General features: G+C 34.2%; 1 protein-coding gene and 2 long non-coding RNA genes across 9 annotated transcripts; 2 read left to right on the forward strand and 1 right to left on the reverse strand.

Moving 5' to 3' along the window:
* Positions 1-3,089: 3,089 nt before the first annotated feature.
* Positions 3,090-6,618, forward strand: LOC113332508. 2 transcript variants are annotated; one of them, XR_003351544.1, is made up of 7 exons: positions 3,090-3,344; positions 3,642-3,941; positions 4,048-4,147; positions 4,225-4,526; positions 5,009-5,855; positions 6,007-6,144; positions 6,546-6,618. It is a non-coding gene; the product is annotated as an uncharacterized LOC113332508 (long non-coding RNA). The 2 variants fall into 2 exon arrangements; XR_003351543.1 differs by having other exon boundaries at positions 5,009-6,144.
* A 161-nt stretch (positions 6,619-6,779) lies between these two features.
* LOC113332509 lies at positions 6,780-15,949 on the forward strand. 5 transcript variants are annotated; one of them, XR_003351546.1, is made up of 5 exons: positions 6,780-6,889; positions 10,501-10,827; positions 10,918-11,369; positions 11,787-12,469; positions 15,819-15,949. It is a non-coding gene; the product is annotated as an uncharacterized LOC113332509 (long non-coding RNA). The 5 variants fall into 5 exon arrangements; XR_003351548.1 differs by lacking the exon at positions 15,819-15,949 and having other exon boundaries at positions 10,918-11,026; positions 11,116-11,369; positions 11,787-12,472; XR_003351547.1 differs by lacking the exon at positions 15,819-15,949 and having other exon boundaries at positions 10,918-11,026; positions 11,119-11,369; positions 11,787-12,472.
* LOC113332507 lies at positions 12,669-18,796 on the reverse strand. Of its 2 annotated transcripts, none has more exons than XM_026579048.1 (4): positions 18,629-18,796; positions 15,288-15,374; positions 14,425-14,601; positions 12,669-13,765 (listed from the first exon to the last, which is right to left on the reverse strand). In XM_026579048.1, exons 1-4 carry the CDS (start codon positions 18,716-18,718, stop codon positions 13,760-13,762), a joined length of 360 nt encoding a protein of 119 aa, XP_026434833.1. In that variant the 5' UTR covers positions 18,719-18,796; the 3' UTR covers positions 12,669-13,759. The 2 variants fall into 2 exon arrangements, with proteins under 2 accessions (XP_026434833.1, XP_026434831.1); XM_026579046.1 differs by having other exon boundaries at positions 12,669-14,183.
* Positions 18,797-21,047: the final 2,251 nt, after the last annotated feature.

A 21,047-nucleotide genomic window follows, 5' to 3' on the forward strand; every position in this document is an offset into this window, starting at 1 on the left:
TGGATTACCTGAAAAACAACAATTGTTGATGCAAAGAGTTACGGTTACAGAAACCTTGGAAATGTTTATCTTACAAGGCCAGCAAATCTACTTTCATTACTACAAATTTTATTCTCAGGAACCAGGGGCATATATATATGTGTGTTCTGATTTCTAATATCAAACGCATCGTCCATTCCTCCTCGATACCCCTTCTGACTGTCATAACCCTAACCCTCCTACACCACCACCACCACTATTTCTTCGAGTCATAACCAACCCCTCGTTTCCCACCACCAAAACAAACAAAAAAATTTCAAAAAAGCAGATCATATATCCCTAACAATATCGACTTGATCATTATCAATTTGTGAAGGGGTTGTTGTTAGTAGTGGTAGAAGATGCAAAATCGCCTTGGAGTTGCGAATGAAAAGACAAATAGAGGTAGAGAGCGAGTGAAGTTTGTAAGATTCTGGATTTCAAGGTCAGATTACCCCAGCCGCCCTTACACAGTAGACACTTGCTAAGCATGCGTTTGTAGTTGTGCCACCAAGCTTAATGAGGCATCAGTGAGACACGCATAAATGGTACTGTATATCCTACTATATCCCACTATTAATCGATATATATGTGAACTCAACATATGATGGTACATATTTTGGTTTAAAACCCGAAATAACAAATGCACTGTAACGAGTGATAAATGGTGCTTATCATTTTCATGCAATAGTGTTTAGGCGGCAAGCACATAGCGCTACGCCGTGCCACTGTAACGAGTGTATTATCTCCAGGATATCAAATTTTCTTTTACATCTTATTATAGCCATGTATTGTTTTTCCACGGTCGGCCCTACCCACAGTGACAGCGGTGTTTTAGTCTAACACAAATTTCGCTTTCTTTGGCAGCCGATACATGATGGGGATAAACAAAAAAAGACATAAAGTTAACAAGTCAATATCTTTGATAAGAAACTCAACAAAAGTCCTAAAAGAGAAGCAATTTACAAATGAAAATATACGCTTCCTCACCCTGTTCATTCTTAAAGCCTTTCAACAAGTCGTCCTCCTCATTGGTTAAATCCTGCAGCAAACAAACATACTCATAAATTTCTCATTGATCAAATCCTGCAACAAATAAAAATGCTCATAAATAACTCCTAAGTTAATATTGTAGTCTTCGAAGTATAACCAACAAGATTGGTTTCATCGACGTAAACTCAAAACCAAGATATAAAAATAGATGAAACCAAATCTGGTTTCAGCAAAACAAAATAATCATCTCACCAAAAAGATTGGTTTCGTCGACAAAAACTAACAAAAAATTAGATGAGACAAAAATTAGCTTCAACAGAATGAAACACTAACACAAAATAAAACACTAACATAATCATATTGGGGAAATTGTTTTAACAACAACAACAGACACATACAATTTACGCATCATAAACATTTACTTCCTTTCCAGTTTGTCACACTATAACTAGAAGCCAACCCTTTTTGTTGAATTATCTAGATGCATAAAAGACCTATGTCATCAAAATTCCAATGTTTAAGATAATTTACCTCTCTAATTATGTGGCCTTTGATTGAAGCCGCAGAGATCTACCATTGGCGTCATCTATTGGCATTAAATGCCCCAATTTGTGTTCACTCTCTCGTAATCGTTGCATCAGAACCTTATCCCGCAACATAAATCCACACGCAAAAGAAAAAAAGTTACTTGTAAGCTAACCTAAACACATCAAATTCCCCAAATGTTTTATAACCCCAATGTTACTAAGCTAACCACATAAAGCTACTGTCCCGAATTTTGTCTGTAACTTGTAAACTAACCTAAAAACATCAAATACTCAAGAATCAAAACCAACAAAATTTCCAACAAAATGAGAGCTGGTATCAAATTCAATTATTGAACTAGTAAAATGATTAAAATATTTAAACTTAAAAACTTCAAATTACCATTATAAAATTCATTATTTCTCCCAAAACAAGCAGATGAACTTGAATTCCAATCACCGTCGATGGTTCATCTCCACCATGAGATCAATCAGGAGAAAGCAGTTGTTGGTAAAGAATCGGGGCTTGGTAGGGGATTTGGTGGTGCTGTCAGAGTAGAAAGGTGAGATGCTTCTGGTGATGATGGTGGGGGAGGAGGAGGAAGAGACTGAGGTGTTGTTGATGTCAGATCTGAACATCGTTTGGGTTTTGTGGCGACGGAGGTGATGTTGGTGGCGATCTGAAATGGTAATGGGGAAAAACAGAAAGAGGTGTTGGTGAGGGAGGAGCAGGAAGAAACCGAGGTGTTCCTGGCAGATCAGGAAATAGTGGTTTAGTGGTGGTGCAGCGGTCGGAGGAGTTGCTGGTGATAGGGGAGAAGCAAAAAGAAATGAAACTATGAAACGAGAGGATAAGAAAGATACATACAGTGCAGGGCAGGATTGAGATTATAAAAGTTAATAAAAACTAAATTTAAAACTTTTAAATGGAAATGGGGTTTTTGTTTCAATTTTACCGGATATGGATTTTATGTGTGCCAAATAATATGGCTAGTGTTTTTGTAGCTCAAATAGTATCAGCTTGGTTTTTTAGAGCTTAATATGATTATAGATAGCGGTCAGCGAGTTATAACCCCAAAGGTGTCACTACCCATCCACAAAAAACCCATCAAAACAAAAGTAACACAAAAACCCCATCAAAACAAAAGTAACACAAAAACCCCAAAGAATTTGATGAAAATTTGATGAAACATCATAGAATATGATGAAACCAATTTTGAAATTTGCGGTTTTGTATCGATTTTTAAAAATTTGGGATTTTTGTATCAAGTTTGTTTAAGATGGAGTTTTAATGGATCTCAACATTTGAATGGGGTTTTTATACCACAAGTTTGGTCACCTTGAGTTTTTATGACTAGTTCTGATAGATAATGTTTGTTTTGAATCAACCAATAGGATAATTTTGTTATGTGCACACTCTTTAAAGGAGTGTGCACAAAATTGGACGAAAAGCCAAAATCAAAAAAGTTTGATGACGTGGATCGGAGGAGTAAGCACTCCGGCTGTTACTTAGCTTCACCTACCCCGATTGCATCTCTCCACGCCTCGCAACAGCTCTTCTTCGTTCGTTCCCCCATTAACACTCCCCGAGGCTGAGAGTGCAATAATTTCAGTTCGAAATTAAGCCATTAAAACGAAACCTTAGTCTGAATTCTGTAAGTTTTAGGTTTTTAATTATGTTTTCGATTACTCATTCCGATCGATTTGACCTAAAATCTGAATGACAATGAAAAGGTGGTCTCGTCCAGACTCCAGAGTTGATTCTAGTGATGATAAATTTCATGGGTTGTCTTCTTCTTTAATGAGGAGGTAAGTGATTATGAGTTATCTTTTTCTTCTAAATGAATTGATAGTTAGTCCTGTTATATGAATTTGGAGAAAGATGATTGCAAATATTAGGTTTTTTGTTTTTGTTTTTGTAAATGTTAGATATCTCGACCTATATATATATATATATATATATATATATATATATATATATATATAATATCAGTCAATTTTGATTGAGTTTAGAACTGGGTTTTGCTTAGATCGTGAAATTGGTATATTATTTGCTAGGGATTTATTTTGTGTTTGTACTGAACTGAAATTACTTTACTTATGTAGACTAATTAGGGAGATTATGTTGCTCGAGAAGGAGAAATTAAGTTTGTCTGCTTGATTTTAGAAGTAAATCTTTGATGGTAGAAGTTTAGAACATTCAAACATGGGATAAGAAAGACACTTCTCAGGGGCAAAGTTACCACTGAAGATAAATTGAAAGCAATTCCTGAAGGGTGCCACCGGGTTTGTTGAGAACAAACATAAACCTGGTTTTCCAGGAAAAACATGTCGCATATAGAAAATTGCAAGAAGAAATCAGTCCAACACACTCTTGGGAAACATTCACTAAAGTGTTATAACCTTGTAAGTACTCTGTACTCTGTTTGACCCTTTTTCGCAAGTTGAATTGAGTTTGTGCTATTGTCACTGAAACTTAATCATTTATTTTCCAAATGGATGACTACCGCAGATAAAAGATGGAGTGGGTTGTAGATAGGCGTCCTGGAAGCTGGATGGAGGGCCATAAAGGAAAATATGGAATCATATGTTCTAGTGCAGCTGAAAAATATGTGAGTGTATATGGGGCTTACGTGGTTTTGCTGATACAGATATGGTGTTTTTGATTCTTCCTTCGTAATGTTTGCAGGAAGAAGTGAAGAGCCCATGAGAAGAGAAAGAGGCTTGCCGAAGCCGCTGTCATATCCAGGTTGGACTTTGAGAACGATGCAATAACTGCAGGAAAATTTGTGGGCGATTCTTGCACAATGGAAGTATCTGGCCTCAGAAGGGAAAATGTTTCTTTCCGTGTTTTTTCTTCACATTCGTCAAAGAGCCACGCAACAGCAGCAAGGCTTGCAACCACAGTGAGTGCGAACAAAGGAAGCTCAAGTGATGGACCAAAGCCGAATGATGACTGTGTTGTTCGAGAAGATTAATAATCTTTCGAAGGTGAGCTACTAGATCAGTTTATACTATAGATACGTTAAAGATGTAGAACAAGTTGTTGGAGAAAGTAAAAGTCATGCAAAGGCAAACACTTAACACTTTTCAGTCAAGTAACGTCAATTGGGCAATATCCTGGAATGGAATTACAAAAGCTGGAAATTGGAATAACACTTTAACATCTTTCAGTAAAGCATTACTTCTTTTGCTTCCAACAACTAATATGCAGTATTAATTATAGCACTCAAGTACTTAATTATACCACAACAACATCTATACCACAACAAGTACTTAATTATAGCACTCAAGCTAATGAAAGATATATCAAAGTAAGAGGACTAACAAATTTATGGGAAATTATGTCAACCCATAATTACTTTAACTAGTACATCTATTGTAATTGCTAGTTTCTGTGTTGCTGGAGATATACATGTAACTAGTATGCAGTATTAGTTGCGATGATTAATGTTCCAGTTATGAAATTGCAGATATAAAATGTATTAAAAGATGGCAGCGGTAGTAGACGATGATGACGGTGTTTCTAGTGTGACATTACAGCCTGGTGCTTTACGAGATCTTGATATTGATGTTCAAGTTAGTGGAGGAATGGATATTTCCCTTGGATGGAAGAGAGTTAGATTCAAGATTGACCGACCGTCTATCAAGCAATTCTTCAATTACAAGTGAAGGAGGAAAATGATCTAATTGCAGGAAAAAACTCTGGGCCTAAGTATATGGTATAACATTTAAGAAGGCTGCCTAAGTAAAGGAAAGTAGCACTGACAACTGCCTTGTTGGAACTCAAGTTTCTGTTATGCAAAGTTACTCACGGGAGTTTTATCAGAATTTCCTGTGTCTCTCTGGTATGCTGACAGTTGAGCTTCTGTATAATCCGGAGAAGGTGGATCCTGTTTACGAGATAGTTTTGCCTCTGTAGATTTGGGAAGTGATAAACAAGTAAACTTGTACGTCATTGATGTCTCATGAAAGGGTCAAAGCTTTTGCAGAAGGGAGAAGTGATGACTTAGACAGTTTAGTAACAGTCTGTCCAGTCTCGCAGAGTGATTTTGTAAGCAGTAAACTGACTGAAAGTCTAGAAAAGAAAATGGTAAGCCCTTTGACTGCATCTGCCGGTGCAATGCCATCATGGTGCAGCCAACTAATGGCTGAATGCTCCTTTCTATTTAGTTTTGAAGAAAGGAATAAAAACTTCTTACTGACAGTACTCCGTTCTCCACTATTTCAATCTTCAACATTTTTTAAACTCTGCTGCACAAATGATGGATGCTTGCGCCCATCAAAATGTTTCAGCCGAAAGAGGAAGACAGTGAAGAGGTCAGTACAGGTCTGGGTCCAATTCTAGAGTTCTATACTTTGGTTAGTCACAAATTTCAGAAGTTAGGCTTGGGTATCTGGATAAAGGTCGCAGTTTCTCCAGTTCAGGTTAAAATGTAGAAACCTGACTTTTTGCGTCATCCATGGTCAGCTAAGGTGGAATAGTCAAATGGGGTTATGTTTTCTGAGGTGTTAAAGAGATTTGTCCTTATGGGGAAGGTTGTTTCCAAGGCACTTCGAGATAGACCTTCACCTATCCAAAGCTTTTTATAAGCTTGCTCTGGATCAGGTATTTTCTTTAAAAAAAAATAGTTAAGCTTTTAACTTATTAGTGCAGCCACTTTCCAAATATGTTGAATTTTTCATAATACTAAATTATGTTACATATGTTGGTTATAGGATCTCAATATACATGATATCCAGTCACTTTATCCTAGGCATGGATAGGTTCTGCTAGAGTTTCAGGCTCTCAGACTCTTGTTGATAGAACGAGAATTCTGAGTCCTATATTTGCATCCTATTTCAGGAATACAAAAATTGATGCTCTTTGTTTAGATTTTAATTTACCTGGTTATCCAGATTACCCTATGCTTACATCCAGCCAAGATTTAGAATGGTTATTACTATATTGCTGTTGTTTTACATCCTTCAAGAAAAACCCCAAATTCATGTTCGTGTATGTTTTGCTAGGTAAATACCGCCAACTTGGAAAATTTCGTTGATCGTGGATGCCAGTGCCACTATGAATTCTGGAATTTTGAGGCAAGTGGAAGCTTTTAAATCTGATATTTATTAAGTACATTCTAACAAATGTTGTGAGCCTTTTTTAATTTCTAGTTTGTTTAGTTGAATCAGATTCTAGCCAGTGGACATACTTCCACCATATCAAAAGTTTTGACTAAACCTTACCCTTTTGGCTTTTAGGTACTTCCGTTAACAGGTCTCAATGTATTTACTGGGGAGGTGATCGGTCGTTTATTATGTAGAGAACCAGATGCTTGGACTGTATGTACCCGGTACCTGTTTCCTGGACTGTATGTACCCCACACTATTTTATTGTCTCATCATAGATTCCTCCATGATTTACATAACAATAATCGAGATCTACCGAAGGAGAAATCCCGACTTTTCTCCTGAATCTCACAGCTTCATAGGACCCATCACCCATAAAGTGCTTGTTAATCTCGTCGGGGTGTAGCGCCTATAAAACTGTAAGAGTCGGGAGAAATCTCGGGGTTTCTTCCCGGTACGTCTAGCATCACTGTTTGCAAAATTTGAGTTTTTCTTTGCTCACCTCTTACACCCAGATGATAATATGCCTAGAAATGGGTTCTAGTTTTAGACACTAGTCGCTAATGTTGTGTCTGCAGATTGCGGAGTTCAATAGATGTGATACATCCACCACAAATCCAATTGTTTAGATTTGTGGGCAATCCAATTTTACATTAGACTAACATGGCTCAATTTGGGAAGAAATGAATTGAATTTTCTCAAAGATCTTGCTGGATCTGAGGTTAAACCTCAAATCAGTTTCATTCTCAAATCCCTGCCCAGTATTACAAACCTTATCCTTGGACCTTGGAGTATATCTAGCTAGTTTACATACTGCTAGACCGTTATTACTTTTGTTTGAGATCCACCATTTTCTAAAATGGTTCGTCATTGCTTAATTTAGGCTATAGTGTTTGATTAAGTATGCATAGATAGAGAATCAAACACCCTATACGAAAGCCGGGTCTTGATGCCAACTGCCAAGCATGTTTGGTAAAGATGTTTTAAGCACCATCCTATAGTGGATTTTATTATTGAATGTTTTTTTTGAGATGGCTGTGCTTATTGACGGTCTGAAGCTGTATTAGAGGTCTCCCCCATCAGTACCTAACTTTTTCATAAGCTAGAGTTTATGTAGCCATCTCGTCTTTAAAACTTCCCTTGGATTTGATAGGGAAGAAATACTACTTGGCTTACAGTCCGTCTAGTGTGAGCCTGTAGTATCCTTGCAGTGAAGCTTTTGTAATTGTAACTTATCAAATGTCCACTCAGGGAACTGGCTTATGCAAGAGGAGAATAGTTGACCATCAGCTTACTGAATCCCAAAAGCTGGAACTGCCATGATTTGTCATAAGATAAGTCGCTAGTTTACAGAGCAGTACTGCTTCGTTACCTGGGGTCGGGTCCCACAAGCTATCCTGACCATCACAGAAACTGACCCTTGCTCGCCCCCCCACAACCTGTGGATTAACATGGGTATTTAAGGGGTGTTGGTTTTCTTCTATGAGGGTTGGGATAACCCGTGGGACTCGACCCTCGGTCATTATATCAGTTTCGTTTACAAAGTTTCTTTAATCATCCATATCAAAAACCATCTCATAAGTCTGTAACCGTTGGATTCGTTTCTGCTGCTCTATAATCCACAACTTTGAACAGGGGTGAAGTGAAAGGATTTGCTAGAATCTGGTGAAGATTTAAGTCTTTTTACGCCTACCAGTAGAGATTTCGTGATGTCCTGTTCGGGCGTGGCTTTAAGTTGGCTGCAAAACCAACTTTAAACCACTTCCCAAAGATCTTTCTTGATAGGTGTAGAAGTACATTAATCTTCAATTCCACTGCTATCACCTGTACATATGGACCTTAATCATCCATATCAAAAACCATCTCATAAGTCTGTAACAGTTGGATTCGTTTCTGCTGCTCTATAATCCACAACTTTGAACAGGGGAGAAGTGAAAGGATTTGCTAGAATCTGGTGAAGATTTAAGTCTTTTTACGCCTACCGGTAGAGATTTCGTGATGTCCTGTTTGGGCGTGGCTTTAAGTTGGCTGCGAAACCAACTTTAAACCACTTCCCGAAGATCTTTCTTGATAGGTGTAGAAGTACATTAATCTTCAATTCCACTGCTATCACCTGTACATATGGACCTTACAATTTTGTTTTCTGTTTTCCCATAGATTCGTTCATGATTTGCATAATTTGAGGTTTTCTTAGCTTACCCAGATGAATAATAAGCCTAGAAATGCAAGGCAAAATTCCAGAACTTTGCCTTGAAGCTAAAATGAAACCCAGCGTCACCCACGATATATGGGTACTAGTTTTAGACATTATTTTACCACATATCTAAATTCCAGTAGATGAGATTCATCCACCATGAATACAATTTATAGATTCACGGACAATCCTGTAGATGTGGAATAGATCTAGAACAGGACTCACAGGGCTCAATTTGGGAGAAACGATGAATCTTTTGAAGTAATCACTCTGGAACTGTGATTACGTGTAATCAAGTTCATTCTCAAATCATTCCCGACAGCCACAGTTGAACATAGAACGAGTTAATCATAGAATTTATCTTTGGACCTTGGAGTTAATTATCCTAGCCACTGTTTTAGAGGTTGCAGTTGTTGTTAGACTAGTTAAAGCTGTTTTGCAGTGTATAGACATAGGAAAAATGCTTGCCATGCTGAGATTTCTCACTCGGACACTAACACATTATAGCCTGACAAGAGGTGGGACAAATGGGATGGGATAAATGCAGGGATGTGACATGGTATCCTTCCCCACTGGAGATCTAGGGGTGTCATCATGTCGTGCATTTGTTTCACCCCTTTGCTGATATTTCTAGTATATGTCTAGTGGGTGTCATGGTTTTCGTTTGAGACCCACCATTTCCATAAATCAGACTAGTTTGATCGAGTCTTCTCAATTTGTGCATCAACGAATCATGAACCTTTTTGGAAATAGGTCTTGCATGAAAATCATAGCAGTGCAATGAAAAGTAACTCGGTGCCCAGAATTTTCTAATAAAAATTTCTAAACAGATTGACTTCCTTGAATTCCTCTAAAACCGCCCACTCACATGGGATGAGACTCAAGCCACCCAAAAAGAGGCCCACTGTTCATCTTAGGAAACGGGCACATACTATGTGAGTGAGACGGTTTTGGAGGAGCTGATAAAGACGGTCAATCCAGTTAATAGTGCCATTATGGTGTTAAATGTTTAGGGTAGACCCATTCGTAGGTAAATGGGCATATAATGGTACACTTGCAGTGAAGTGTTTGTACTCGAACGGCATTTTATCCTATCATAATCGTCCACTTACTGAACTGGCTTATGCCTGAGGAGAGTTAGGGAAAGAGGGGATCCATAGTTTATAGATAATGTATCAGGTACTAAATCCCAAAAGATGGAAGTACCATGATCCATTGTTCATTAAAATTAATCATCCATGTCAAGAAACTATCTCATGTCGCGAATCCTCTTGAAAGAGAGGGGTGCCTTCGGGAATGCGGATACTTAAGTCTGTAACAACATTGAATATCGATTAGACATGTCTGTCACAGCCATATAATCCACATTGAATATGGAATCCGATGAATGTTTATGTGTTTCTACTCTTACAGAGAAAAATTCGTGATACCCTTTTGGGACGTGGCTTTAAGTTGGTTGTGAAAGTCATGTCCGAATTAGACATGTCTGTCACAGCCAACTTAAAACCACGCCTTCAAAGGATTATGAGTTTTTTCTCTGTGGGTGTAAAAACGCAAAAGTTTTCATACTTCTTTTCCACGTTAACTTAAACTCACGTCCCTAAAGAGTTACTGCTGGTTAAGTCTCAGTGAGTTTTAAACTTTTAATCATTTTGGCAGATGACTTCCGCAATGAGATAAACATACCCATAGAGAATTAACCTTGGGTCATCAAATCTGGGAGCAACTGATAGACAACATAATTTACTCTGTTACTCACAAAACAGTGCAGCCTCCCCTCTTTCCGGATTAACGAATGGGTAAGCGAAGTTACCACTGAAGAAAAAATTGAAAGCAATACCAGCCTGCTTTATGGAGTGGGTTTGCCGATAACGAACAGAAACCTGGTTTTCCAAAAAAACCATGTTGCACAAAGAAAATTGCAAGAAGAAATCAGTTTGACACAGTATTAGGGAATATTCATACGCACAGAAGTTTTATAACCTTGTAAGAACTCTGCTTGACCTTTTTTCGCAAGTTGAATTGAGTTGGTTTTGTTGTTACTGAATCTTAATCATTTATTTTCGAAATGGACAGACTGTGGCAATTATAAGATGGAGTGGTTGTGAATGGGCGTCCTGGCAGTTGGATGGAGGATTTTAAAGGAAAAGATGGAGTCATATATTTGCGTGCAGCTGAAAGATATGTGAGTGTATGTGGGGGTTAAGTGGCTTTGCTGATACTACGTATGCTTTTGGATGGTGTTTTTGATTCTTCCTTTGTAATGTTTGCAAGAAGAAGTGAAGAGCCCAAGAGAAGAGAGAGAGGCTTGCCGAAGTGCTGACGTATCCGTGTTGGACTGAGAATGATGCAATAACTGAAGTGTTAGGTCTCATAAGGGAGAAGGTTTTTTTCATGTTTTTTCTTCACATTTGTCAAAGAGCCAAGCCACAGCAGCAAGACTTGCAACCACAGCGAATGCGAACAAAGAAAGCTCAAAGCCGAAGGATGACTTTGTGTACCTCAACAAGATTGATAATCTTTCGAAGGTGAGCTTTAATAGAAATTTATGTTGTATATCCATCTTAATATTTGGTCATGCGAAGGCAAACACTGAACACTTTTCAGTCAAGTTAGGTCGATTACAAATACATTATAATTTCCTTACAAAAGATAAAAATTGAAATAATACTTTAACATCTTTCAGTAAAGCATTACTTCTTTTGCTCCCACAAGTCCCATAGAGAGACTGCCTCCGTCTATACCACAACCAGTACTTACTAAGCTAATGATAGATGTATCAAAATAAGAGGATTAACAAATTTTTGGGAATCTATGTCAACCCATAACTACTTAATTAATACATCTATTGTGATTACTGGCTTCTATGTTGCTAGAGATATACATGTAACTATATCGTGTATAGTATTAATTCTGATCGTTAACATACCAGGAATGAATTGCAGATAATAAATGTATTAAAAGATGGCATTGGTAGCAGACGATGATGACGTGTTGCTAGTGTGACATTACAGCCTGGTGGTTAACGAGATCTCTTATTGACGTTCACGTTAGTGAAGGAATGGATTTTTTCCTTGGATGGAAGAGAGTTAGATTCATGATTGAAAGACCCTCTATCAAGGAATTCGTCAATTACAAGTGAAGGAAGAAAATGATATGATTGCAGGAAAAAACTTATGGGCCTAAGCATATAGCATAACATTTCAAAAGGCTGCCGAAGTAAAGGAAAGTAGTTCAGGGGAGTTTTATCAGAATTTCCTGTGTCTCTCTGGTATTCTGAACAGTTGAACTTCTATATAATCTGGAGAAGTGGGATCCTGTTTACAAGATGGTTTTGCTTCTGAAGATTTTGGAAGTTATAAACAGGTAACTTGGCATTGATGTCTCATGGAAGGGTCAAAGCTTTTGCAGAAGGGAGAAGTGATGACTTGGACAGTTTAGTGGTAAAAGTCTGTCCAGTTTCTGGAAAAACAAATCAATGAATATATCTTCAGTAAAATCAAATTTACTGCAAAATCTGACCTCACGATTATGCACGCCAGTGGTGTGTCGGAAGTCGGAGTTTTCCAACAGGATATCCCGTTATAGATTGGAGGGAGGGTACAAATAATGATCTTATAATTGCATGGTACGCAACTTTTCACTCCATCTTAAGAATAGAGGTATTTTTGGTAGGAGACCTCCTAAATTACTTAGTTGTCCTTATCTTTTAAATATTTACATAAATACCATTATTTTAAAATAATCAAATTTTTTGAAAACTTAATATCTTTTGAAATATATACCGGATTTTTTATAAAATTTATATATTTGAAAAACTCTTTCAATTACCTACATAATGAATACAAATAAAAATAGTAAATTTTTGTTTTAGAAAAAAGATTTCATGGCTTTCAAATTTAGTATTGTTGGATACTAGTAGTATGATTAAACCAAGGTGGTACGCGTTTACACCAACAATGTTCAAAGATAAATAGTACATCTTTTAACTTCCACTGTAATTAATTATATTTGAGCTACCAACATATTTCAAGTTTTAAATCTCACCAAATCTATTAAGCAGTTTATTAGAAAAATCAATAATAATTGCGATGCTTCATAAAAAAATTTATTTAAACGAACACACATGTAAACAACTTTGCCAAATATAACAAAACAAAGACCGAAAGGAGAAAAACCTTTTTATTAGAAAGTATCACACTTAGTTATAATTGATCATAATTAAGAACAGTCACCTCCCGGTCCTCCAAAAAACATTGTTAACCCACGCAAGAGAGATCTCCCAATAAAAATGAGATCATAACAACTAGTTTTTGCGTCATGATTGAGTTGCACCTTTGATTTATCAAAGTCCACATAATTTCCTCGATATTCATCAACAACTTTCTTGTTAAATAAAACATGAATATCTAGAATCATAAATTGGTAAATGCCCATATCCCATTGGAGGAGTAGGTTTCCCAGGATCTCCGCCAGCAACCCCTCCATATCCAATCACAGATGCACTGGTTGATAAATGAGTAAAGATCTCTTTGGGCCAATATCCTATTTTTGCATTGTCTACGCCATTGACGAACCACCAATTGTCGCTTTCTGGATCCTGATGGACTGAAAAATCAAATGCTCTTTGAAAAGCCTTTCCATAGGTTCCTGCATCAATATGTTCCCCGAAAAAGTACTCGGGATGGATTTGTACAAATCCTGCGCAAAGCATGTTATAACATCATGTTTCTTTAAATCCATCAGCCTGCACAATAATCAACAACAATTATCTAGCATATAAATAAATTTTTATTTTTGAAACTATCTATTGCAATAATTAATTTTCAAATATAATTTAATGACGAAAATAAAAAGATTAATTACGAACCGTCCATAAACCAAACACCCGAGTTTGATTGTCACCAAATAACTGAGGCTATACCTGAAATTTTATCAATGTTAATTAAACAAGAGTATAACACTCTAAAATGAAAAAAAAAAAAAAATATTTGTATGGGTAATAAGTAAAAGCTAACTATCTAATTGTAATGTTATTATCATTCAATCACATGGAAATAATTTCAAGTCTGTCATTATTGTGCTTTGAATAGCAAGACAGATTATAATGATATGACAAGGAATATTATCGAATTTAATATAGTGACACAATAGTTTTAGAAAGTTTGAAGATGATTTACAGCTCATCCGAATTCTATACTATTTAGTTCTTCAGCTAGACCTTTTTGTATCCACATTTGACCAGTGCTAAACTCGTCTACATCCACCCTTGGATTTACTACAGAGATTGAAGCTTTACCTCCATAGTATAACTTCTCTGCAAAAGATTGAACTGACACATACTACAAAGGAAAATTTTAGGGACAAGATAAGGTAATTTAAGAGACTTGTATTCATGTAAATATTGCAACAATTTTTCTGGTAAACATCTACAATCTGTGTGAGAAATGTACATTTAATAATTTTTATTAAAATAATAATACACAATATTTTATGATTGCAATATATGTAGTTTGTAAATATTCATTTGAATCATGACATAATCTCTAACCAATAAAATTCACTATAAAAATGAAAACTTACATGGCGAGGTTGTATCCGGTTTGAGAGATACTTTGTGTTTATCAGTTCTTCCTTTGTGTAACTACGAATTGGAACAGTTTCTGAAGAGCACCCATCAAGCTTAGAACGCGCCATACTTGAAACCATATTAGAAAGAGGCACATCGTTTTGTTGTTCTTGAATCAGATTTGGTTTCATCTAAATGCATAAAGATAGTACAAAAATACATCACATGACCAAAACTACTTCACTTAACTAGAAACATTAATAAATAATTAATCAGGATTAAATTCCTACATTACATACAAATAAAAATTAGTACTCTCTTCAAAAAAAAAAAAACATAAGAAAAGGTGATATATTAATTTTCCTCATTCTTTTAATCTAAAAGATAGATGCATAAAAGTAATTCAGCGTGATTTTTCTAAATAATTTTGTCATCTCCTATTGTTGGAATTATGGCGCTTCTTTTTCTCTAGGTAGAAGTTGAGAAAAAAAAATTAAATTACTTTTTATGTTTACAAAAAATAAAAAATATATTTCAAAAAAAAAGAAGAAGTATGTTATGCATATAAACATCCTGAAACCAAGTAGTCTTTGGCATATGCATGGATGATTCTTAGTATGATTGATAACCCAACTTTAAGTGAGAACGATCATGGAAGAGTAAAGAATATCATAATTAGATAGTTTATATATAAAATAAGCTGATGTTATTAACCCCATTAATTTTTTTCTTTGAAAAACATTATGTTGCAAAACAATTTTAATATGGTCCATTGGATATAAAAAATATATATACTAAGAGTAAACAACATAGAAAAATCGATCCCACTCGATTAAAATATATAAAAGGATATTCTAATTTACATAAATAATGTTACCTGGATTTTGTGATTTCGTAGCAATGGATGATCGAAAGCCGATTGTTTGTAAATGTTTATGCAGTCGAATATATCACCAAGTTTTGTCTGTAATCGTTTAAGACAACCAGAAATAAAAAAGAAGCTAAATTTACCCGACAAATTATTAAAAAAAAAAGAATAGGTTTTGCGTTTAGTCGTACAAGGAAGTCAAGTAATTACTAATAATTAATACAAAATACATACAATGGTAAATATAATGTCAAAAATCTCTTCCTAAAGCATTTCTTTTCAAGACTTTCTTTTGTTGGTCCATAGATTTTTTGTGAGACCCACCATTTTATTTTATTTTTAGAGCGTATACATTGAGATTATTTAGCTCCATGACCTACAGTTATATGGATGGTCATAGTTGATCAATTTGAGTAGTTATGTATTTCTTTCCATTATAGAAACATATAATTTAATGGTCAAGTCTTAGAATGTCAGAGTTATTTTATAATATATAATATATATTTTTACACATATTATTCATATATTGTCACGTTACAGATGGAAAGACACAAAGTGCTCCGGTTGTTTACGGTTTTTCTGTTATTACGAGCTACTATTCTCAAGATGCAATATGTATATATATTTATGGTTTTTGTTTTTGATGTATTTGAACATGAAGTATGTAATAGCATCTACATATATATGAAGTTCAATTTAGATTTCTATTAAAGGTTCAATTGATTTTATCCACATATATATTAATACTCCATATATTAATAACCTCTACATATTAATAAAAAATAATGGTCCCAATTTAGGCCATTTATAAATAGTAATAGCATCTACATTTAAATTCACGTCTTATGGAATTTACCTCCATGTATCAATATCGACATTATATTGGCGAAACAAAGATCTTGTGAAGAATTTTTTTTTTTATCTTTCATATAACTTTTGTTCCTATCATTAAGGTGACATTTCAACCACCTTGATGAATTTCCTTCTATTAGACCTGATACTATTTATAGTTATAAAAATTTGTTAGTAGCCTTACAAGTTGCAAGTTACACATATGTATCTATGTTGAAACATTAAAAATATATGTATATCTAATACAACCATTAATCATTATTAAAATATACACTGAACTTATAATTTTCACATTTTGTATGTATACCTCTCTGCATTAATAACTTTTGTATATTAAAAGTTTTTTGAATGCCCAAGAGTATTGGTATAGAGAGGTTCTACTAAACAAGTTTAGGTTACTCATTCTAGTCGGATTTTGACGATTATTGATTTCACACATTGTTATTTCACAACTAATTTCGATGATCATATTTCTTTTATGTTAATTAGGTTTTGAATTCTAATCATTTCAATGATCATTTATCCTAATTAGGTGTTTCTTTAGTGTTATGGTTTATCATGGTTTCACTTGGGAGAAGAACATCGTTTGGGGAATATTAATTCTAATATCGCATAGTAATGAGAAGAATATGCATGTTTTGTTGCATGTGGTCTAACTATGTTTGATTTAAGATTAAAGAAGACTAATGGTACACAAAAGAGTTAAAGGGACCTAATATATTTTATTGTGTGGAAGTTGTATACAAAATTATAATTGAGATTTTTTTTATGACGATTACACAATGGTTTCAAGGAATTCACAAAAAAACTTATGTAAAATCTAGATTGTAGATCATCAAGTTTTTAAGTTATTGATATGGTGGCAAGCAAAACATCCAAAAAACAAATCCTTTTTTATATTGTGTATGCTTATTTAAACATTTATCATAAACAAAAGATTTATCAGCACTGCCTGAAGCCGGTACAATTAACAAAAGATGTAAAAGTAAAAAATTTGATGTAACCTGTATTTTGGTTAAATGTAACCCTTATCATAAACAAATTCTCTTAGAGGAAGGTTGTGAAATGAAAATTCTGGTTCAAATTGAAAGATTTTTTATCCAAGTGATTGAGGATCATCCTCTTAATGTTATATTTACTTTCTTCACGGTACGAAAATCACTCCTTCACCTAGTCTAAGAATTGTAAGTGAATGGTGGTTTATAACAATTGCTCATAATATAAAATGAGTTAAATAAGATTCTAATTAGTTTTTACCATTTTTTTTGTACAACCCAACAATGCTGGCTTTTTATTTCACGAATCTTGTTTCCCACCAATTTAATGAAATTATTTTCCTTAATCACTTTTATCACCCTCTTGCACTGACAAGCCGTCATAGTCGTAGATTTTCTATTAAGATATATTAATATAAATGACTCAAAGAAGCATCAATATCCCGAGATCCAACTAGATACACACTGATATTTCTAAATCGATAGAAGAACTTATGACGGGTTTGGTTGCAGAATTCACTATTTCGAGGAATTTATAATCCCATGGGATTTCAAATTCTAGAAATCATGCAAATCCCTCGTGTGTTTGGTAACTCAGTTAAAATACCTAGGATTCATAGAATCTTCTTATTTTGGAGTCCATGTGTTGTTTGGCATTACCCTTATAATCTTAATTAAAATTGTATATAAATAAAAGAGTAGGATTAAAAAAAAGTGTGTCCATAAATCCCTTGATAAGTTTCCGAGCAAATCTTAGAGGGAGGGGTCAAATTCCATATGCAAGATTTATTAGAAAAGTGATTCCAGGGATTTGGGAACCAAACATGCCGAAGAAAACCTAATTCCAACAAATCCCCTGGATCCATAAATCCCACCTTTACAATTTTGCACCCAAACCCTACCATTAGTTAATCATAAGAAATCGTTTAAAAAACCAAATTAATCAAAGCTAGGATTGATCAAATCACACTTGAAAAAAATTTAGCAATGAATGATTTCTTTTTCTTTTTTATTGAATCAACGTTGATTCCTAAAGGTGAATCAAATTGAAAGAAGGATTCTTTAGTCAATTTGATTTGATCATAGTCTGATTAAGATAAGATTAGAACAAAGTGAAATAGCCTGCTAACTATTTGTGATGTTGTATGTAATTAAATCCGTATTTGATTGTTTCCATGCTTCTCAATCCCCAAAATCCTTCTTCTCCTCTACTAGATTAAGATTTTTTTTTAACATTCCCTAACTGAAATCTCGCGGTTATAGTAATTATAAAAAGATGCCTAATTATTTTTGGGTTATGACTAGGTTTTGACGTTTTTCATATTTTTGTGTTGTGTTTGGTCATTTTTAAAATTAAGAAATACACAACTTTAAAAGTATAATCTTGTTTATATTTAATCCAAATAAGGATTGTGATTAGTATTTCCTTAAAAGTATCATAATACATAATACATGATGACTAATATGTATGGATAATAAAATAATCTATAAAATATTTCTTACCTGAATGGATTTCACGGGATGTTTATTGAGAATCTTAAGTTTTTTATCCAACTCCTTGTCTTCTTCTTTCGATATTATTCTATCATTCATTCCTTCAGCTCCATGATAATTCTCGAAGATGATATTTAGAAGTACTAAAACCACTATCAGGTTTATAAAATTCCGAAGACTCATTATTCTCACAAAATTATGTATCTATCTTGGCAGATATGAAACCCTTTATATATACCAATGTCAGATTAATAAATTCATTAAATACAATTATTGCTGAAAAATATAGTAATTAGCATTCAGTGTGCACCCAACAAATATTTAATTTGAACATTGAATATGGCTTATTTTTAGAAAAGGTTATTTATTGATATTGATTGCAGAATCTTCTATAACCTGCTACACTTTAATCGAGGTTGTATCCTGAACTATAACTTTAAAAAAAACCATCATAATTGGTTTATACGTATCAATTTGTTTGAAATTTTCTGATAGTTTAAAAATTAGTAATATAATTTTTTTATATTCATGTTTATAAATATTTTGTAGTGTTTGTTTATTTTCTAGAAGTACATATTCAGCATAAGTAAGGGTTTGGAAAATTTATGATTTTTCTAAAGTATCACTTACTGATTTTTAAGTAGGTGTTTTTGGGTAAAAATCGATTTATATGGGAAAAGGTAAAATTGTGGAGTTGGATGATGCTAGTGAGGGAAAATCGTCTAAAATCTTAGAAAAATATATTATACATAATTGCTTCGAGTTTGAGACCGAACTGTACGATTCTGGTTTAAACCTAGAAATGGTCATTCCAGTCTCAATTAGGTCACAATAAGAGGAAAATGGTGGATCTCTAGGGAAGTTGAGAAGATTTTGAGATCAATGGAATTGAATGTCACAGATAGGATGTGTTCTACTTCTACGAAGATGATTAATCTGTGTTAGAACTGAGAAAAAGCTTTTATGTGGTGTTTCTGGGATGTGGCTGTCGTATCATGTCAATAGGTTGAAGAAACTATTTGTATCATTGGTAGTTAACACATTGATCTTTCATAAGAGGTGGAAGTTTCAAAAAAAGTGAAAGAGTAGGGAAAGTAAAAAACATGGTGAGACCAGTTCCCTTTGTTTGAGAGACTTGGTGGCTGTAAAACCACTTCTAGAGCACTACTCGGGATAACCCACAATTTTTTCTATCTTAAACTTGTTTTTAGTGTTAGTTGAACAAAATTATATCTTGATTTCTAGTTTACTAAAGTCAATTTCGGACTAGGTGTAACAGTTGGTATTTGAGTATCAGACATCACTGAATAACCCTCGAAGATTGAAGATCGACGAAGACATTTGGAGAACTTCAACAACACAAGATATATGTGAATACTGAACCATTCTATTTACTCACATGCATCACCATTCTATATTTATGAACCTATATCGTATGACTTCTAGTAAATTTAATATTTCATAAAATAAATTTCGATTCAAGCTTGTCTTGTTAAATATCTCGAAATATGATTCTAGCAATGAAAGTTTATTGGTCCTTAAAAATATTAGTTCGAAACAATTTAATGTTCAAGAACTATCTTTGTGTCATATAAATCATTTGAAAATTTCCAAATCAATGACATTTATATCTATGACAACTGTGAATATTTCAAATATCAAAAGAGCGTGTTTCAGAACCACTTTGCAAAGCATGGATATCTGATGTTCAAAATATGGGAGTGACGAATGGTAGCATAACTGCTTGGCAAAAGGATTCCATATTAGATATTCTACCATTGATACACAAGTGGATGCTGCGAACAAAAATTAGAAACTCATTCTCTATTTTATATGGTAAGAATGTTTAAAAGAAATGACCATGATACTAAGTAATAAATCCATTGATGGGTACAATTCATCAATACAGGTGATAAGGGGTGAAAGAAAAGAAAAATTAGAAAAGAGTGAAATGAGTCTGTTTTTAACTTAATTCCATGGAATTTCATGATAAATCTTTCCTTACCTCCCTCTTGGTACAATTTAAATGGAATACACTTTCTATGGAACCATTTTCTCTCCCTAGTATCAAATATTTTCCATAAGTTACTAGTTAACACATCAAAGTGATGGGTTGTTTGATTAAACATCACAAACAACCATCATATGTGGGATCCCAACTATTTTTGATTCCCCATATACAGTCTAACCCCGATACATGGATACTTTAGAACAGAAAAAAGTATTCATTTAGCAAGGATATTTATTTATTTATTTATCATCAAATGAATATTTATTTATTTAATTATAAATTTAGAAAGTATTTTTAGTTTTATACATATATAATTTTGATGTGATTTCCAAACTAAAAATTAGTCAATTAGAAGAATATATTTAAAGAATTAAATAATACCATTTATAACTTATGCTATAGAAATGTGATGGATGT

Source organism: Papaver somniferum, unplaced genomic scaffold (assembly GCF_003573695.1).
Source record: "Papaver somniferum cultivar HN1 unplaced genomic scaffold, ASM357369v1 unplaced-scaffold_131, whole genome shotgun sequence".
Taxonomy (NCBI): domain Eukaryota; kingdom Viridiplantae; phylum Streptophyta; class Magnoliopsida; order Ranunculales; family Papaveraceae; genus Papaver; species Papaver somniferum.

Coding starts and splice junctions, on each gene's coding strand:
- LOC113332507 (XM_026579046.1), bottom strand. CDS start 18,718: ATGAATGATAGAATAATATCGAAAGAAGAAGACAAGGAGTTGGATAAA. Junction 15,375..18,628: donor ATCCCGTGAAATCCATTCAG/GTAAGAAATATT, acceptor AAACGATTACAG/ACAAAACTTGGTGATATATT. Junction 14,184..14,424: donor ACCGGATACAACCTCGCCAT/GTAAGTTTTCAT, acceptor TTTCCTTTGTAG/TATGTGTCAGTTCAATCTTT.